We start from the raw sequence: 20126 nt of genomic DNA, 5'->3' as shown, positions 1-20126 counted from the left end.
CATACTCTGTTCAGTAATCAGACGTTTATTCATAACGACTTCCAGCTGATAAAGAAAGCACGTTCCTTTTATTTTCCAAAATGATTTTATTGATTTTCCATTACACATTTCTACAAAATGGGCAGTTATACAATAAGCTGTTTTACCAAACAAAGTCACAGATGCAAATTCAATATCAATCACTGGCTCAGATTCCCCACCTCCTCTTTCCTGTCAGATCAACTGAGAAACTGTAAGGCTACCGGGTAAAAACCAAAATAAAACACTTAGGTTGTTAATTCACTTTAACCTTGTTAAATGCTTGTTGAAAACCTGGACTGTACTAAAGAAATAAGATGATCTTGGGTGTGAGTAAGAGGAGAGTAAAGGTTTTTAAGGACGTGAAGAGATGCATTTATGTAAATATGGAGCAGCAAAAAATGGACAGTTTATAATGGAAGGATAAGAAGGAACAAATATAATGATTTGCTCTAGTTTTACATGAATACACATGTCAGACGGAGCAGATATGACACCATTAATAGAGAAATGGCAGTAGACGGAAATAATGAAGTATCAGAAAAATCATTGGACGTGCATTCAAAACTCCATGTACTTTGTTGCCATGGCAAGAATTGGGGCACCTGTTGGGACACCAGGGAAAGGGCCGCTGGATCCTGCGATGTCAATATGGGAGTAAGGAAGAGGTTTGTCCGAGTCCACTCCATGCTGTGGGACAAACATGTAGATGGTAAATGTATGTAGTTTTACAAAGATGCCGTTTTTCATGAATCCTAAACTAACAATACACCCATTTTGTGTTCGTCTACCTTATCCAGCCCCGAAGCCATAATGAGGAAGGCAGCGGGTGTCTGGTGTCCGCGAGGTGTGGCGGACGAAGGCAGGTTATTGGACTGCAGGATCTCCTCATACTCGGACTTCCCTTTGTGGAACTCGTAATCCTCTCGGCGAATGGTGGACACCTCGAACAGATCTCCCAGCATCTCTCCCGCTGCCACACATTAGGTTTTTACACGGAATTAAGCTCCGTCTATAGAAGCAAAAACAACCGCTTCTTCGCTCTTCTTACCTTTCTGCCACTGCAGAGCGTTTCCTGAGCGGTGAGCAGCGCCGTTATCCATTATGATCTACAGAGACGTCAAATAACATGCTTATTCACAAACAACTTTGTATATAATCACTTAGTTGGATAACAGACATTTGCAGACATTACAGACATTTGTCCAAGACACATGAGATTGCAGTTGTTGTAGTCCTACTGAGAAAATTGGAGTTTAAACTCGTTGATACAGTCCAGTGAATAGAGTCAGGCAAGCGGTATATATCTGAATATCGTTGCCATAGCAATGGTACTGAAAACCATGGCAGCAAATAGTTTGCCAGAGGGGTGTAATGTATAAATGATAATAGAACTGAGAACTGAGCCCTGTGGTCTGATTAAGACCATGGTTAAAGTGTCACTGATGTGTAGTAAACACTGTCCTTTCTCAGTCCACAGAAGAGATGTAGGAGTAAGCTGTTGAAGTGCTTACAGAATAATGTGGTCCCATGGCTCTGATAGCATGTCCTGTCAGAGTGGCTATAGTGAAGAGATGAGGAGACACTTCCTGCAATGCCTAGAGAAACACACAAAGAACTCTAGATCATCGAAAAAAGGAGTCATATTTAAAATAACTTTTTAGTATTGGTAGCATATATACAGCGGTAGAACTGGGGGAGGTAGAGGGTTTTAGAGGAACAGCGATGCTAGACCTGTTAGCAGATGTTAGCAGACCTATTAGCCAATATAATTTAAAATAAATAAATAAATAAATAATTTTTTTGAACACATTACACATTTTTTAGGTCCCCATGAGGAAACAAGCTTATAAAACATACAGGATTTAATTTTTTGAAAATCTGAAATTGCCAATATTTTTCTGTAAGGTATAGGTTTAGGACAATAACACATACAGTCTGTACAGTATAAAAACCTGATTTTTATTGGTATTGTCAAGAGTATTTTCCTATAACAACGTGATTCTTATTTCATGACAGGGCACCTTTAAAACTTAAAATAGTAACGCAGGCTATTTTAAAGTGCATGTACCTGTTCCTTCATCTCACACAGCAAGTCCACCATGACCATTCTTCCTTCAGCATCAGTGTTTCCAACTCGGATTCTACGACCGGCACGGGACACCACCAACTCGTCAGCTACAAAGCAGTCTGCCAAAAAAACAAACAAAAAAAAGACCCATATTTAACAAAAGACACCAAAGCTGGTCACCACACGCACAAGAAACACTCACCAGATCCGACGCTGTTTCGCACCATTGCCATTGCACCCACAACCTTCAGGTGTTTGGGCTTTAGTTTGGCCAAGATCTAAAAAACAAACAAACGAATGTACATTAGACTCTAACACTGTCATCGATTTAAAAGAGCAGCTGCACGTGTGATCAGTACCTGGAAGAAGCCGGCCACGGCGGCAGATCCACATTTATCTCTGTGCATTCCAGCCATGATTCCCCCGGCCTTGATGTCGGCTCCGCCGGTGTCATACGTAATGCCCTGCCACAACATACAATCTTCACATGTGCCGGAAACTCATCTATTCGTGGTGTCCAAGTACAGCTGACCTAAAACCCACCTTGCCCACCACCATGAGAGTCTTTTGAATGGGTCCTTCCCCACAGTACAGCAGCTTGATCACACGGGCCTGGTGACGCGGCACAGCTGATGCACAAACATCAGATTTAATTATCGCTTCCGTTTTTTGGAAAAGTGGCAGCATTGAAAATAAGTGTTCGAGGTAAAATATCTTACTGTTAGCGCAGCGGTTCACCACAGCCAAACAGGGATACTCTTTCTCCAGAGTATTCAGGTTACTCACTACCGTCACCTGGCAAAGACATGGAGATGAGTGAAGCATGTCAATACTTGGTGAGATGAGGTTTTCACGTAGAGGCTCACCGTTACAGGAGTGTCCTTGAAAACAGCTTGAACGTACTCCGCTACCCGAGGGGCAGCCATCCGCTCCGGGTCAGAGCCACCGATGTCACGATACACAAACCTGCACCGTTCACAATGTATCCTTTTTATAGAGTTTTGTGCACAATTTGGGCACCTCGAAATATTGAAATGGAAATATTTGACCACACAGACTCTTACCTGCCGCTCTCCAGAGCAGTGGCCAGCTCAGTAATGGCTTCTCCCTGCGCCCGGTTCTTCACCCAGACGCCCAGCACAGCCACTTTATGAGGGGACGACTTGTGCTCCCTCACCTCTAAAGGCTGAAGGCAAAGAAAAATAACTAGGTTACGCTGTTACTGATATATATATATATATATATACACACACACACACATATATATATAAGGGTGTGTGTGTGTGTGTGTGTGTACTGGATTTTTTTTTTCTTTTAAGGTTTCATATAAGCTTTTGGAGAATAAAATGTTGAAATTTGGTTCAAATAAACATTACACTGTCATTCGGTGTAACACAATATTTATGTAAAAATATAAACAACATGCTTATTTTCACTTGTACATATTAAAATATTTAAACGGAAATTGAGTATTTTCCCTATTATTTTGCTTTAAATGAGTAAAAAAAAAATCTTACTGACAAATGAGCAAAACCTATGATATTGGCAAATTTTATGTAAAATTACAACTAATTATTGTATAATTGTGCAATTAGTATTTTAATAACAAATTTGATTGAATATGCCTGACAATTGTTACACTGAATGACATTTTAGCTGGTGTATATATTATTTATTAAATATATTTATTTATATTAGATTTTTTTTTAAGTGAAAATTAAAAATGCTAATTAACAATAAGGTCTCACCGTGTAGAGAACATGCAGGGCTCCTAGGACAGCCACTAAGGTGCTCTTTGCATAGTTGTTGTGTGGAGGACAAACCAACAGAGGGCGCTGCATGCCAGCTTTCAGAGCCCTGCAACCAAAAATATCCAGATCAACACAATAAAACGTCTGAATGAGGAAAAGTCCTCTTTAAAGAGAGAAATGTGTCCTAAACGCGAAGAGAAGAAAAGGCACTGTTGCTTTGACCGGATGCCAGCTGATCGTTCACATGTTTGCACAGGCACCTCTTAATGCCATTAGCTGCGGCGTCACTGAAGCGCCGGACATCATCGTAGTCCCGATTCACCGGACCGGTGCAGGCAAACACCAGTCTGTTTCCAGAGAGTCCAGGAACCCGAACCACCACCACCTCTTCACCGACGCAACAGTCCACCTGAACGAGAAAGAGACGGACGTGTGCAATTAAACACAAGCACGCATGCCAACAGCAAGGCTGGTCTGGTGTGTGTGTGTGTGTGTGTGTGTGTGGTGATGAACTCACTGCGCTGTAATCCTGCAACGGTGCTTTCAAACACTCCAGCTCATCGGGAAGCTGCTCAAAACTCTGGCATATCAAGATTATGCCATCAAAACTGGAAAAGAAAAGAAGAAACACAACAGCAATGTAGACTTTTGCTCTAATTACACAAACTGCTGAATAGATGCAATAAATCAGTTAGTCATTAGTACATCTAGTAAGGTAGTGCTTAAAAACATTTTCTTGATCCGTACTGTTGTTTTCTAATATAAAATGTGCATAAATATCACATGCAGTTACTTGTGGAGCAAAATTGGGGAAGAAGTTAGTACTTGTTCTCAGACAAAATACTTATACGGCCAGTGCTGCTGTTGTTAAATAGATTTGTAAATTAAAAATGATTATAAATATTTTTAATTGAATTAAATATAATAAAATATTAATATAAGATGTAACAAACAAAAAAACAGATAAATAATTCTATTTATTTGTGGTATCAAAATTAAATTTTTTTTTTTTTTACAGAAAGTCAAATGTCCAACTTTAATATGCTGTAATAAAGTAATCTATTAGCTTAAAGTTTGATGTTTTATATATATATATATATATATATATATATATATATAGTTATTCCATGCATTTTAAAATAATTTCAACATTTTATTTCAGATCTTGAAGCAGTTGAAATAAAAAAACTTTACATTGAAATGAAAAATATACACACAGCATTAAAAAGTTAACTAAAAATAAAAACACTAAATAAAAATAAAAGCTAATTTGAAATATTAATTAAATTAAATTAAACTGTTGCTTTTTTATTATTGTAAAGAATTAATATAGTTTTTATATTATAGTAGAATTAATTTATAAAACTCTGAAAAATACATATCTAATGTATCAGTTCAGTTTACACAGGACCACACTTGAGACGTTAAACTATAATTTTACACCTCGGTTATCAGAAGCAGGCTAAAGTCTAAAGTCTACGCGTTGCTGATTGCAAAGCAGCAGTTCAGGTAACAGGAGTAACATTAAAAGTCATTTAAAGTCACAGCTCTTGTGATGGGAACTAGTCTGAGCTTGAGGTTCACTAACTTCTGGTCCTTGCAGTCAGTGGTACACTGGAGAGGCTGGACACTGGAAGGAAGCAAAGACAGAGAAGATTAAAACCTTTACAAGCATGAATGGCTTTCAAGATTAAAGTTTAGCTCGACTCGCTGCAGCTGCTCTCTCTGTTTCTGATAATGTTTGATGAAAATCTGAGGGTTGTTTGGCATCTATGATTAAAGAACCACGAATACCTCTGTTCTGCTATTTCTATTTTAAACATCTTTTTCCGCAACGTGTGGCGCTCACAAAAAACTGCATCTTCAACAAATACAGTTCCTCGTTGCTGACACGGCAGACTGAAACACTTCTCAAATCTGAAATATTTATTTGTCGTTGTCATGTCAGCAAAACCGAAACTGCTTTGCTGAGATTTTTTATTAATCGTGCCGCGGATAAGAAATCACGAGATGAATCACACACCATCTATACAATAATAGATTAAAAGAAAATCCCCACAGAACAACATTTTATCATTTTAACATGTTCAATTTTAACAGAGACCCTGCCTGCGAGCACTGCACAATTTAGCTTTTAGCAATTATTACTTAAAACCGTGGCAGTCGCACACAGACTTAATGCAAGCGACCGCAAAAAACTCGATATAGACACAGGAATCAATGGCAGTGATAATAAAAGATATTTTAAACTTCTAAACACTTCGCCTCTACCTCCCAGACATCCTGCCGTATTCTCCTGTCGTCTCGCAGAAGTGAAGTCGTGATGTCAGCTGAGATATTTCGAAAACACGTCACGTGACCGCCGGAGTCACGTGATGAGCGAAACTGTAGTTTTTCCCCGATCCCTGTAATTAAATAAAATGCACAGAAACCGTGCAACGGATGCATTGATCTATTTCAAATGTGCGATTAAAAAAACGCATTTAGGTGTTTTAACACATGTGTGCATCTAATCAGATTACGTCTTTGTCAAGAAAGATCCCTTAAACTACAAAATAAAACCGGAAGTCACGGAGATTAAAAGTCCTAATCTGTCTGCGAATCGGTTCTTTTGAACAGTTCGTTACAAACCGGATTTTTACGTTTATATTAAAATTTGTCGAAACTATTAGTTTTATTTAGATCCTAAATATATTATTACATTAAGTAGACAATACAATTAACTTACATCACCCAGTTTTAAAACTATGTATTATAACCGTATTTGTTTTGTATGTTGTTTTTGATGAATGGTCGTGAACACACATTTTTATATACCTCGTTTTCATTTCTGAACACTTCATCAAAAATATCCGCGAACAGGTTCAAGCATCCAATGAAAAGATCCGACTCAGAAAACGAATCGGACGTCAAGTCACGTGACAGCGACGACGGAGAGCGTGAACTGTCTCGTATCAAAGTACAAAGATTGTGTAATTTTCCTCGGATAACAGTGAGATATTGCAGCGAGTAACACATTAAACCCCAGACAGATCATTTTTCTAAACTTCATTTGGTCTTTTTGTTCTGTGCGTGATCAAACCTTGTTTTCTGCATCAGGATCAGGTAGGACTGTCACGGACAGACCAAGAAACTGAAAGCAGGCAAAAGTACCCTCTTATCTGAGCTACCTTGCATGCCCTCTCAGATCAACTTTGTCTTAAGCAGTCGATAATTTGATTTTTTTGCAAAATATCTGTTAGATAATCAGAAACCTGCTGAAGCTGGGGTTGCCTTCAGGTGAATGTCAGAAACACACGGAAGGAACCCAATTTAAATGAATAAAATTATGAAAATGATTAATATCTTTCACGTGAATTGTGTAACAAAACAAACTATTAACACAATGCATATTTGTCAAAGTTGTGTTTTAAATTAAACGTAAAAGTCTAATTTAATTAGCTTTTATATATTTCAGCGTTTATTATTTTTATAATGCATTTGTTTTTGTTTCGATATTTATTTTTTTCTTTCAGTTTATGTTGCTTAGATGTTTTGTATTCAACAATGACAATGCCTGTGTGTTATTTGAAGGTTTAATAAAAGTACGAAAATATGGAAAACCAGATTAGCATAAAGAATGGTGATTGATAAAGCAAATCTAATTTATTAAATATATTAAATATGTATTTATTATGTTCGATTACTAGTTATTTTCTATCGCTAGTTATTATTATTTTACATTTATTTCTGCAGGCTTGGTTTTCCATGAAAAAAAGCTGTTTTCTATAAACTGAACTCTAAATCACACCTTTAAAAGATGAGAAAAATGAAACAAAATTACAGCAGATTTGTCAATAATAATTCACAGATTCGCTCATTTCTATATAGATATAGATTAGTGCTTCCGCAGTGTTTTAAATCGACACACCCCTTCCAGCGCCACTGTTTGGCGAATCATCCGCCTGCTTTTCTTTCTCTTAAATATGACTTAGCTTGGTCTGCAATGTGCTTACAATTCACAAATATGATATTTCCGCGCATGTTATTTCTTCTATCATCTTGCACCCCTTGGTATGTTCGTCCATTTCTCACTTTCACTGCTGTATGTCTTTTCTTCTGTCTGTCTGTCTAACAGATGAGATTTGTGGGTGTCTCTCAGCACAGTCTGAGGAGACTCAATGCCGTATTCTCTGCAGGCACCGTCAGAGGCACCTCTAGCTCGGCCGCTATGAGACTCGTCCAGTTCTGCCACAGAGGAGGCGAGGGGGCCGTCAGAGTCGGGGTGGAGCAGGCAGAAGGTCAGGGGGTCGTTGATCTAAAAGCTTTCGACCCATCCATACCTTCCACTATGAGGCAGTTCCTAGAAATGGGGCAAAAGGGAATGGACTGTGCTAAAAGGTATCAACTCATTGAAGAGCGCACATATTTTTCTATTAAAGATTAGTTTTATTTTACATTATTTTCAATGTGCAATTTATACATATAATGACTTCATCAATTAGCATTTTTGCAATTAATATTAAATTGATATTTCTGTGGGAGCATAAAGTGAAAGTATTTTGTCTTTTGGGAAATATGTAACTATCTCCTGTAGCCTCTGAAGGGCAGTACTAAATGAAGAAAAATGACATTTAGGCAAAATGAGAAAAAAAAAATTACATTGTCCAAATAAAATTACACAAACTCTCCATTCTGTTCAGAAGTTTTCACACCCCAGCTCTTAATGCGTGGTTTTTCCTTTTGGAGCCTCAGTGAGCGTTCGAAACCTCGGTGGTAGTTGCATACGGCTCCCGCAATTGTCCTCAGTATGAAAAGATGCATCTCAAAATTATACAGTTGTCGTTGGAAAAGGGTTCAAATACACAAAAATGCTGGAAAGGATGGAGCTGAAGGATTCCTCTGAAAAGCCGCCAGTTTAACGGTTTAGAACAAAGCATTAAGAATAAAGGGGGTGTAAACTTTTCAACAGGGTCATTTTTACAAATTCAAGTATCATTTTGTCTTGTGTACTTTATGTAAACATTCAGGTAAGTACTAAATAGACAATAACATGCATTTTGTACGATCCCTCTTATTTTGGTAAAATAATTAACATTTTGTGGATTCTGAAAGGGGGGGATGTAAACTTTTGACCTCAACTGTATTTTTTTTTACAAACCGTTGAAACATGCAGGAAAAAAAACAACATATAATATTAAGGATCTGCAGCATTTCTTTTATGTATATATAAGGTTCTAAACGATTATAATATATATTTAGTCTTGTGTCTTACCTTGTAGCTGGCATTATAAAGATTCATATACATGATATTAGTTCATTATTTAAGCATTTAAGAGTCAATATCAAATGTATAAGTAGAATGTGTTATTTTATAGATAATATAATATATTGATCTTTCTCTCTCTCTCTCTCTCTCAGGGCCTTGTCCAGCGGTCAACATGTGGTGGCGCGATCAGATATCAGGCTGCTGTCCCCAGTGACCGGCCCAGAGAAGGTGGTGTGTGTTGGTATGAATTATAAAGACCACTGCCTGGAGCAAAATGCCCCGATTCCTGAAGAGCCCATCATATTCAGCAAATTCCCCTCCACCATCACCGGCCCTCATGATGACATCCTTCTACCAAAGGAGAGTCAGGTGAGTTTCAGACTGACGGTTGGTCGTCCAACAAAGACTCTCCATGTCACAGAACTAGTCTCTTGTAGAGCCCGATGGGATTTCAGTTCGACACGAACTGAATAACTGTATCCAACTTTAAAATAACCTCATGTCATTCATCACTGAATAGCGAACGCAATCTATACAGATATAATCCACATTTTACAGGAAGTGGACTGGGAGGTAGAACTCGCCTTTGTGATTGGACGGAAAGGGAAGCATATTAAGGTAGTTAAATCATTGATATCTCCATCTGTTGAAATAAGTGTATTGTACTCAAACCTTCTGTTAACCGATTGATAATTAACATTAGATTTCCTGACTGTCATTTCCATACCTTTTGATACACGTCAAATACATTTGTCTGTTTGCGTCAGGAAGAGGACGCTCTTTCCTATGTGGCAGGCTTCACTGTAGCCAACGACGTGAGTGCTCGTGATTGGCAGATGAAGCGCAATGGAAAGCAGTGGTTGCTGGGAAAAACGTTTGACACGTTTTGTCCTCTCGGGCCAGCACTGGTTACTACTGCAGCACTCAAAGGTAGAGCGGAAAATACCGAAATAAGAGACGCATGCTGTATTTGAGAATTAATAGTGTAACTATTTGTGGTCAAACAGATGTTCATAACCTGGGTATCCGCTGTCTGGTGAATGGGGCTGCAGTTCAGGACAGTAACACCAATCAAATGATCTTTCAAACCGAGAAGCTGGTCGCCTGGGTCTCACAGTAAGAAAACTCACTCTGGTTTCAAGTGCTTGCATTTAGAAAGTCGTTATGCTCTTTAGGGCTGAATTTATTTGATTGAAAATAAATATTACTACAATTTAAAATAACTTTTTTATTTTAATATATTGTAAATTTATGTGATGCAAAGCTGTATTTTCAGCATCATTACTCTAGTCTTCAGTGTCACGTGATCCTTCAGAAATCATTTTAATATGCTGATTTGCTGCTCAAGTAAAAACTATTTTAATAGATTGTTGAAAACACTTGTGCTGTTTTTTTTTTGTTTTTTTTTAAAGTTGTAAATTTTTTCAAATGTCTGATGAAAAGAGAGCTAGCTATTTGAATTCTTTCAGTAAATGTCTTGACCTTTACCTTTGATTGGTTTAATGCATCTTTTTTTTTTTGCTTATTTCAGTAATGGCTTGTAGCACGATTTATGTTTTAATGGTTTCTCTTATGCTCAAGCCTGCATTAAATATGATATTAAATATCTGTATTAAATAATCCAATGTACAGCAACAATTTTGAAATATTTGTGCTATTTTAAACAGTTCTCTCTGTGAATAACTTAATTATTGTGTGAATTTTTAGCAGAATTACTCGCATGATCCTTCAGAAATCATTCTAATATTCTGATTCGCTGCTAAAAAACCTTTTTTTATTATTATTTGGTTACATTATCATCACTTTTGATAATTCAATTTAAAAAGCAAATTCAAGACAATAAAGTATATATATATAATATATATATATATATATATATATATATATATATATATATATATATATATATATATATATAAAAACAGCTTCAGATAAATGCTGATCTTTTGATCTTTCCATTCATCATTTCCTGAGCACCAAACTATCATATTAGAATGATTTCTGAAGGATCATGTGACACCGAACACTATGCATTAACGATGGTGAAAATTCAGCTTTAAACACAGGTATACATTTTAAAATATATTCAAAAAGAAAGCACTTATTTCAAGTAATGACAATATTTAACAATATTAATGCTTTTGCTGTATTTTTAATAAATGAAATGCAGGCTTGGTGAACAGAAGATAATTCTTTAAAAAACCAAAAATCTTGCCGTTCAAAAACGTTTGACTGGTGGTGTAATATGCATTCAATTGAATGCGTTTTCTTCTGTTTTTGTGCAGGTTTGTGACTCTTTGTCCAGGTGATGTGTTTTTAACTGGAACGCCTCCAGGTGTGGGAGTGTTCAGAAATCCACCTGTGTATCTAAAGGTGAGCTCTTCTAAAGGAAAATCAATGTATATTTCAGCATGACTGCGTTAGCGTCACCACCCACAATCACTGCACCTGGCAGGCTGTTAACACCCGCTCCGAGCCTTTCCTGAAACCTTTGTTTAGATCCGCAGATAAAGTCTGGCTGATTCCCTTCTGTTCAAACGGTCAGACCAGTGTGACTGACGCTGACACAATGAGAACAACACGAGACCAGCTGGAATGGTCTCATTGACGCCGTCGTGATGTCAGTTTTTTAAGTTTAAAAAGAAACGAGGCGCGTTTATCAGGCACTGGCTTCAACGTTTAAGCCTTCTAATTGGCATCGACAGAACCGACAGCCGTTCAAGCTGATTTACAGAGCGAATCGCTGGCTGAACAAATCAGTGCGAAGACTTCAGCTGTTCTTTAGCAAGTTATCAATAGTCGATCGCACACTTACCAAGAAAAAGCATAACTACATCTACTTCTTCATATCGCCAATGAGATATAACGAATACAGTTCAGTCATTAAACTCTAGATGGCTGAACAGAAACTCTAGAAACTGAACACAATATCACGAGCTTGTCACTGATTTATTGACGAGATGCGCATGAATGTATTGTGGACTATATAAATCCAGCCCTAGATCTGTATTGCCATGCATTGAATCCATCATGCTTGCAGGAGATGCCAGGATCTACAACTACAGCAACAAACTACAGTCGCAGTAGCAGACCTGGGAGCCAGTTACCAAACACTTTAAAGGAATAGTTCACCCAAAAATGAAAATCGTTTCGCCGTTTGCTGAACACAAAGAAAGATATTTGAATTGCAAAGGCTGTTTTGGGTCACCATTGATCCGTAGTAGGAAGATATATGGAAGTCAGTGGTGACCCAAAATAATTTCTTTGTGTTCGGCAGAAGAACAGAAATTCATACAGGTTTGGAACTTAGGGAGAGTAAATGATTTGATTTTTGGGTGAACTATTCCTTTAACGTCGTCATATCCATCACCATGCTAAAAACTTCTGGGAGTTTTCATGATTGAACTACAATCTAAGAAATGAATTAAGAATTGAATTGCATGTGTAAAACAATTTCTATCAAATATAAAACTTAATGTAAGAAGTTATATCATAATTGAAGCTACTCTGTTGCTCAAGTGGTTGAAAAAAATATATACATACATACCAAATAATATTTCCTCAAACTTTATTAATAATCGCACAAGGAATATTGCATAAAATTTCTTTACAAATCTAATACCAATGGAAAAACAAAAACCTTCATTCAGAGAAACGGTGATCTTCATTCAGCGTGCGGCAGACATGCCCAAGAGAAAATCAACCGCCAAGCAACACGTCATTTACACCAAATACGAGCTTGTTAGAAAATAACTAACATTAATCCTGTGTGATTATAAATGCAATTTACACAACAGAAAAGTGCTAGTTCCTTTAGAAACCTGTTGCTTTTTGACTCATGAGTGGCATCAAAAGCTACTATCACATTTAAATTTATCTAGTCCACTGAGATACACAAGCAAACGTGCCCCGCTGAGTATAAGCACGTGTTTGGATTGTTTGAAGATCTGTCAACAGACACTCCACGTCCTCAGAAATGATATCCACGTATAACGCATATTAAATCTGTGTCCCAGTTGGTTCGCTGTCGTGAGCAAAAAGAGGCTAATTTCCTATAAAAGAGGAGAGCAGTCAAACTTTCACAGTGCAGCAGATATTATTTTAACGTTGTATTTCCTCAATGTTTTATTTCCTCAAGGTCAGCATGTGGTTTTAATGTGTTTCAGAAGGGAGATGTTGTGGAGTGTCAGATTGACGAGGTCGGATCGATACGGAACACAGTCGTGTAACAGGAAGATCTGCATTGATTGAAGCGCCACTGCTGCATTCACCGGTTTTTTCATACTGACACCATAAAATATGGATTATTTTTTAATTGAAGAAAATAAAATAAGCATTACGCTCTGGGCCATCTTTAAAAAACAAACTTTTATAATGCAGCCTTTACTCTCACTATCAGTGTGTTTTTCATCAGAGTGTCGAACTGGGGTTTAGATGCCCAGCTTTCCAGTAGAGGGCATTACTGACCCGTGTATGTTTGCTTTCATTATTTTTTTGTGTCCGTTTTATATATTCTCAGCTTCAGATTTCCAGAAACATATTTAATTTGTGTTAAATTACACTGCCGTTCAATGTAAGGTGACTACTCAGGATTCTGATTCTTATAATTGGATAAATCATTCCAATGAGTACAAATCATAAGTTACAGGACCTCTGAGTTAAATACTACATTTTAACACAATAAAAGCAGGAACTGTAGCTGTGTTTCAGAGTATCTCAAGTCAGTGTCTAGCGACAGATGTTTTCTATTATACCAAGTATGTAACAGATTCACTGGAAGATCCATAAAACTCTGATCCGCTGATTCAATCAGTGACCACTCAGAAACTAATGTAAGCTTTCAGTCAAATGCAGGAAAAGTCCAACTAAATGATTGGAGAAGTCTGGCGTATATCACCAGAGAGAAATCTGGAGGATCGAGTTACGACATTTTGATGAAATGAAGGAAAAAAAAAAAAAAAAATGGATGAATCGTTCAAAGCAAAATCTATAAGACGCGTTCGCAAAATAGATAGGGCGAATGTCCATTTCGTGCCAACCTTAAAACAAAGTGATTTTTAAAGGAAAGTGTTAATCAAGTGAATCCCTGAGTGCAGCAGCCAACTGTTATTTCTCAGCCCGTCTTGTTTCTTGTTAATCACCCTATTCTTTTCCCATCTCCAGCTTTCAAGCTCATCTAAGTGTGTGTGTGTGTGTGTGTGTGCGGGTCGATTGTCTGGGTGGCTCTAGAGAGCTTATTCAGCACTTCTGCGCTACAAGCAGCTGCCGTCCGTTAGCCTTTGTGTTTCAGACGAACGCGCGAGGCCACTCACTCAAGACTGATGGTTGTGTGTAAATGCACATTCGCTCAGGAACTGTTCTCATGTTGCATGGACGGGTGTTTATGTATGAGACTGTCAGGAGATGGGTATATATAGAGAGCCAAAGTCATTTCCAGGGAGTGATAGTGCAGTGCCCGTGTCTCTGCAGCATCCGTCATGATTATTACCCATCAATAGTCCATTTAGAGAAAACCTCCTGAAACTCAACTGGACTGGAATCACAGAGGAACTGTTCGGAGCTGTTCATTTATATTTTCAAGTAAAAATGTTTTTCTTTCAAGACATAAATATGCCAGATATCTGACATATTTATAAATACAGCATCGAAACAGGGTTATAACTTTTGAAAACAATCGTGTAGTCTAAATAAATTTTTTTAGCTGTCTATTAAATTTTGAAAATTCTTGCTGTGTTAAAAAGCAAAAAAAGACCATCCTCTTCGTCACATGATCAATGAAAAGTGTTCTGAAAATCCCAAACATTTTTTTTGTTATTGAGCAGTTTTTAATTTTCTATTTTTATATATAAAATAAAAATATATAATAATTAATTAGCAGATAAACTTTCATTATACTCATTTATTTTAAAAGGTTTATTATTATTTTATTATTATTTTATTTGTTAATTTTAGATTTTTTTTTAGAATAACAATGTAGATATATGACATATTAGTATTGATCCTTTTCATATTGCAATAATGTTCAGAATTATATAATGTATATTATGTATTCGTCTTTTTTTGCAAATAATTATTTAACTTTCCATATACACATTTTCGTGATTATCTTAGACTCATTTTAAAGTGCAACTGGGACTATTTTTAAAACTATGGAAATGTAAAAGCAAAACCCCTTTTGTTTCAGGTCTCAAGAATCAGGTAAATGATATTTTGCTGTTCAGTGCTAATGGAAGCAGAATATACATAGTAAGAAAATGCATGTGATCATCTTAAAGTTTATGTAATGCAGAATGTTACCATACATATGAACAGTTATATGCAGCGCTGTGTGGCTAAACTATAAATCAAACCGTGACAGAAAGACTGCAACTGGGTCAATTATCAGAAACTTAAATACTGAACCAAGCCCGTTACATATTCATTACAGTTAAAAGAACAGTAACAAACAGCACACTCTTTATTTATCTGCTCTTTATAAACGGAGAACATTATCTATCCATTAACTAAACCAATTCTGGGCTCTCAACAACAAAACTTAACAAAAAAGCAACCTCAGCATCACATAAAAAGCAAGTACGCTAAGCAAAATAGAAGTATAAACACAAAAAAGCATTCATAATTAATGATTTACACAACTCTGAAGAACAGAACAAGAATTTCAGAAGTGCTTACTGTTATAATTCCCGGCCGAGACTGACTTCTCTTTGAATCTCTTACTTTTCTCTTTCAGTTATACATGAACTGTTTGAAAAACCGCAAGAGTTTCTCTTTGTGAGCACACTGAGAGAAGAGAGGACTGACATCTAGATACGCATCTTCTCTCTGGCCGTCCTCAATCAACACCTAAAGCACAGAAACAGAAATACCGTTTAGTCTCCAGAGGCCGAATTAATCATTCTTTTTTACAACACCTGCTACGTATCACCACACTTTACTCTGGCCTTGCACTTTTATTTACAGCCTCTGTATATATACACACACATTTGTGTGTGTGTGTGTGTGTGTGTGTGTGTGTGTGTGTGTGTGTGTGTGTGTGTGTGTGTATAAATAATAAATCGGGATGTACAGAATCACTTACCCCAAGATCAATGAAGGTAAGGATCACCATTCTCACCAAGTCAACAGATGAGCTCTCTACAGAAGATTGACAGAAACACATCGATGCCATGTAACCAGGACTTCTGAATAAAGCTGGAACACAATTTGGTGTGCAGCACCTCTCTTATAAAACATCAAGGATCTAGTCTTGAGCAGAGTAGGATTCCTCAGAAATCCAGCGGGATTGATAATACATTAAAGACAAAGCATCTCTAGTGAAGCGATCGGCATCCACGTAGGTGGTTAAATGGTTAAAACTGTTTAATTTATGCTCAAAGAACCTATAACGCTGCAATCCCATTCACATTATTCAGTTTTTATGCGAATATATACTGTCAATGTTTAATAAAGGTAATTGTTGGTGTTTTGTAAGCTAAAGCTCATTGTGTTTGTTTATATTTGTGGTTCAAATTATATTTTATGGCCAATTAATGGGAAAAAAATAGTAATAACTAAAAAAACTTAAAAATGCATGTAAATATATTACAGCAAAAAAAATGCATTTATATGGTTATTTTTTTATGTTGACTCTACACCACCCCTTTCAACCTGATTGAATGGAATTTTAATCAAATTAAGCTTGATTAGAGTAATTCAGTTGTTGACAAGATACTAGATTATTTGTATACACTTAAAAGTAGCTTCTGGGGAACTGTTTGGTGGTCTGATCAGATGCTTTACAAAAAGTGGTAATGTGTTTCAAATGCATTTTCCGTGACCCTTTCTGATGGGATTTCTAGGTAGTTATGGGAATCTTCAAGAATTGAGCAATTCGTCTTTGCCAATTTGGTTTGGTCTTTTTAGAAGGTCAGTAGAAGATTAAAACAAACTAAATTATTTCTGTTACTACGTCAGCATTGTGCAGCCTGTTATTTTCCATTTAAAAAAACCCCAAAACAAAACATATTTAGATTTTGCACTGGTGAGATGTGATACGACGACGATAAAAAACTAACCCCTTACAGTGAAAGCCGAATCTGTTGATGAAATCAAGTGTTTTGGCAAAGAAAACAAAACAAAGTATTCGCTTCCATGGTGTATTCCAATCACGTCCCTAAAAGAAGGCCATGTTGCAAAAGAAAAGAGGAAAACATCTTTACTTGATTCAGTTTTAAGGTCAAGAGGCGTTCTTGAGGGACTGGATGTACTCATCTGCCAACTGCCTGTCAGGCCCTGTCAGGTTTTTGTCTGATCCGTTTTTATTGCTTATGCCTATGTTGTGATCGGATCAGTCAAGACGGATGTTCTCTGTTTAAAACAGATCTCAACGTGGATCTAAGATTCTGGATCTATGTGGACGTGGATCTAACTCCGCCAAATCCTTCAGCTTCACGGCGGTAAGCGGAAAATTGAGTATTTATCTCTTACCGTGGTGTGCTCTGTCCAGCTGAGCTCGGTTCTTCAAGTGCGCATGTAGTTGGCTCAAGCAGTCTCTCTCTAACGTAAACAATTTTTAGGTTATAAACGCTTGTTGTGAATAGCGACGGCGAAGCGGCCAAAGCACACTTCCTCACCACACATAGAGTGTGTGTGTGTGTGTGTACTAACCTGTGATAGGTGAGGGGAGGTAATGGAGGCTTTCTAGAGCCCAGCACAGAGCTCTCAGTCGGACACTCAGTAAACTACAGAGAAAGAACAGCAGCTCCGGGCACTGAGATGGCTGACTCAACTAGAAAGCAGAGAGAGAGAGAGAAAAGACAGCAGAAGGGTAGAGGACAGTGAAAAAACATGCAAAGGTTATTATTAGTTAGGTAACAGATGTTGTTTGGGGCGTATTTATAGAATTTAAGAAAGAGAGAAAAAATGTAACTTCACCACCCCAGGTGTGCAACCCGTAATGGCTTTAAATATAAATATCGGCATTACCACCCCAGGTGTGCAACCCGTAATGGCTTTAAATATAAATATCGGCATTAGCTCAATGTGAAGCATTATACCAATACGTCTTATGTCGATATGAGGAATACATTACCTCATATGTTCTCAGGGTGTGCTAGTGATTAAATCACGTCAACAGTTTAGTCATTTTTAAAACAAAGTTTTGCCTGAATGGTGATTGGATTCTCTGTTTTGGATGGCTGCAATTGAACTTGTTAAGCATGTAATAACAAAATATACTTACAGTCCGTAATTCACAAGCACCAAACTGTCGTAACTTACTGTCAGAATTTACACTTTTTTTTTTTTTTTAGAAATACTCTATGCACAGCCAGCCTTGTGCTCTACTAGGTAAGATGCGTTACACAGATTTAAACATCTGGGTTGTGCTGTACATAATCTTAATGATTCCTAACTGCATCCACTGTTGGAAAGCCAAATAAATTGCTTAATAAATCCTTTTTGTGGGAGCTTTGTAACTCTGCAGGTCTTATACGTGAGCAAACAGCTACATACCACACTAAAGAAAAGGAAAAATAGAAATCGCATTATGTGACCCCTTTAAAATATGTAAATCTATTATTTATTTCATTTATTATTATTTACATTTGATATGCATGCAATAATAAATACTAAATTCAAACACATGAACATTAAATCACAATAAAAAGTTCCCGCCTACATGAAAATGTTTGCTCAAAATGTTTGCCTGAGGTTCTGATGCAAGAGGAGGCACAATCCACGCCATCCATTGACATTCCCTTCCTGTTCTCTTTGTGCTCAATTCATCTCACAGATACTGAGATACTGAGACACCAGACTTCAAGAGCAGCAGCATCTCTGAACTGTCTGTCTTAGTTTTAAGTCTGTTTGTGTCTGAGGTTGGCGTGTTAGTGTGTGTTTCTCAATGCGCCGGAACTCTGCGTCCAAAGTCTTCAAAAACTGTGAGCAGTCTGAATCTGAATATATGATTAGAAACAAATCCAAAAAACGCTCTGAATGTATAAACAAAACTTTCAGGATGCTAACGTCTATATTTTAATAAAGAAACACTCCACTTTTTTTGAAACTAGGCTCATTCTCCGACTCCCCCAGAGTTGAGTCGAGCTTTACTGTTTTAAATGAGATGCTAATGGTCTAATCGGATTCAATGATCTATGCTAAGCTATTCTAAAAGTGCTATCGCCAGACACGGAGATCGGCGGAATGGATTCAAAACACAGTAAAACGCAACTTTTTTTTAACTCTGGGGGAGTTGAAGAATGAGCCTATTTTCAAAACTGGAGTGTTGCTTTAAACCTGCCTGTAGGTTTGTGTACCTTGTAAGAGCGGGAGTCTGGTTCCTCACAGTCTGAATCGCTGCTCTGGTCAGGATTATCTGAAACTGCCCATGACAGCACACCTTGCCTCTTCATGAAGTCGCACACTGGTGTATCCTTCTGAACCTGCGTGCACACAAGCGTACATCTCTAAAGACGCATACAAACAAGCTGCAAAATGATCAGTTTAGGGTTCAAATGACCTTTAACCACAGACAAACAAAAATAGCTTTCAAGTCTGCGGGTGTTTGTGAATCAGTCAGCTGAAAACTGTGGCAGCACTTGAAAATAAATGGACACAGACCGAACGGTCAGCATGTCAGAGATTAGATTGAGTCTGAGAGCTTGCTAGATGTTTGGGCAGTCGAGTGAAAACCTTATTTTTGGCCACGTCTCTGTGCATTCTCCATTTGTTTTTCATGACACTGAATACTGTATATTGCCACGGCTGAAAAATCACCTCTGCATTTATATATCTCTGTCAATTTTTTATTTATATCTCTTTTAAAGATAACCGGTATCTGCTGATAAGTGCGCTGCTTAGGCCGAGAGGTTCCCTTATGTCAGTGCCAAAAAAACTACCAACAGCCTTATCAATGACGCTAAAAATAATCACTCTCTCACATTTAATGTCATGCTCTATTTAAATCTGTAATAATAAAAAACCCGGTCCTTAAATTTTTTTCCTGACATCCTGATATTTGCTCCAGAGAATCATTATAAACTCTATTTTTCACTTTTCA

General features: G+C 37.3%; 3 protein-coding genes across 4 annotated transcripts in view; 1 reads left to right on the top strand and 2 right to left on the bottom strand.

The window, feature by feature from the left end:
- Nucleotides 1-66: 66 nt before the first annotated feature.
- zgc:152830 (uncharacterized protein LOC767682 homolog) lies at nucleotides 67-6244 on the bottom strand. The gene is made up of 16 exons (XM_043247762.1): nucleotides 6112-6244; nucleotides 5429-5470; nucleotides 4358-4448; nucleotides 4101-4249; nucleotides 3838-3946; nucleotides 3154-3275; nucleotides 2956-3055; nucleotides 2809-2884; nucleotides 2633-2718; nucleotides 2449-2553; nucleotides 2292-2367; nucleotides 2090-2208; nucleotides 1533-1616; nucleotides 1070-1127; nucleotides 810-991; nucleotides 67-708 (listed from the first exon to the last, which is right to left on the bottom strand). Exons 1-16 carry the CDS (start codon nucleotides 6120-6122, stop codon nucleotides 580-582), a joined length of 1539 nt encoding a protein of 512 aa, XP_043103697.1. The 5' UTR covers nucleotides 6123-6244; the 3' UTR covers nucleotides 67-579.
- Nucleotides 6245-6753: 509 nt separating this feature from the next.
- fahd2a (fumarylacetoacetate hydrolase domain containing 2A) lies at nucleotides 6754-13792 on the top strand. 2 transcript variants are annotated; one of them, XM_043247909.1, is made up of 8 exons: nucleotides 6754-6945; nucleotides 8019-8220; nucleotides 9241-9457; nucleotides 9647-9706; nucleotides 9856-10018; nucleotides 10096-10204; nucleotides 11374-11461; nucleotides 13255-13792. In XM_043247909.1, the coding sequence occupies exons 2-8, from the start codon at nucleotides 8051-8053 to the stop codon at nucleotides 13315-13317; spliced, it is 870 nt and encodes a 289-aa protein (XP_043103844.1). In that variant the 5' UTR covers nucleotides 6754-6945; nucleotides 8019-8050; the 3' UTR covers nucleotides 13318-13792. The 2 variants fall into 2 exon arrangements, with proteins under 2 accessions (XP_043103844.1, XP_043103843.1); XM_043247908.1 differs by having other exon boundaries at nucleotides 7958-8220.
- A 1560-nt stretch (nucleotides 13793-15352) lies between these two features.
- gpat2 (glycerol-3-phosphate acyltransferase 2, mitochondrial) overlaps nucleotides 15353-20126 on the bottom strand; it is a 33908-nt gene continuing 29134 nt past the window's right edge. The window contains exons 17-21 of the mRNA XM_043247907.1: nucleotides 19384-19509; nucleotides 17735-17855; nucleotides 17555-17623; nucleotides 16167-16222; nucleotides 15353-15931 (exon numbers count right to left, since the gene is read on the bottom strand). Coding sequence (XP_043103842.1) covers nucleotides 15815-15931; nucleotides 16167-16222; nucleotides 17555-17623; nucleotides 17735-17855; nucleotides 19384-19509 — 489 coding nt within the window. The 3' untranslated portion in view covers nucleotides 15353-15814. The remainder of the gene's footprint in view (nucleotides 15932-16166; nucleotides 16223-17554; nucleotides 17624-17734; nucleotides 17856-19383; nucleotides 19510-20126) is intronic.

The sequence above is a fragment of the Puntigrus tetrazona genome, chromosome 8 (assembly GCF_018831695.1).
Source record: "Puntigrus tetrazona isolate hp1 chromosome 8, ASM1883169v1, whole genome shotgun sequence".
NCBI lineage: Eukaryota > Metazoa > Chordata > Actinopteri > Cypriniformes > Cyprinidae > Puntigrus > Puntigrus tetrazona.
This window is presented reverse-complemented; position numbering and strand designations above follow the sequence as displayed.

What these genes read in the sequence shown, in the direction of transcription:
- zgc:152830 (XM_043247762.1), bottom strand. An exon ending in CGTTGCAGGATTACAGCGCA is followed by an intron (nt 4,250 to 4,357) that starts GTGAGTTCATCA and finishes TTTCTCGTTCAG; the next exon opens with GTGGACTGTTGCGTCGGTGA. An exon ending in GCAGCTAATGGCATTAAGAG is followed by an intron (nt 3,947 to 4,100) that starts GTGCCTGTGCAA and finishes TTTTGGTTGCAG; the next exon opens with GGCTCTGAAAGCTGGCATGC.
- fahd2a (XM_043247908.1), top strand. Translation starts at nt 7,958, where the DNA reads ATGAGATTTGTGGGTGTCTCTCAGCACAGTCTGAGGAGACTCAATGCC. An exon ending in TACTACTGCAGCACTCAAAG is followed by an intron (nt 10,019 to 10,095) that starts GTAGAGCGGAAA and finishes GTGGTCAAACAG; the next exon opens with ATGTTCATAACCTGGGTATC. An exon ending in CTGGTCGCCTGGGTCTCACA is followed by an intron (nt 10,205 to 11,373) that starts GTAAGAAAACTC and finishes GTTTTTGTGCAG; the next exon opens with GTTTGTGACTCTTTGTCCAG.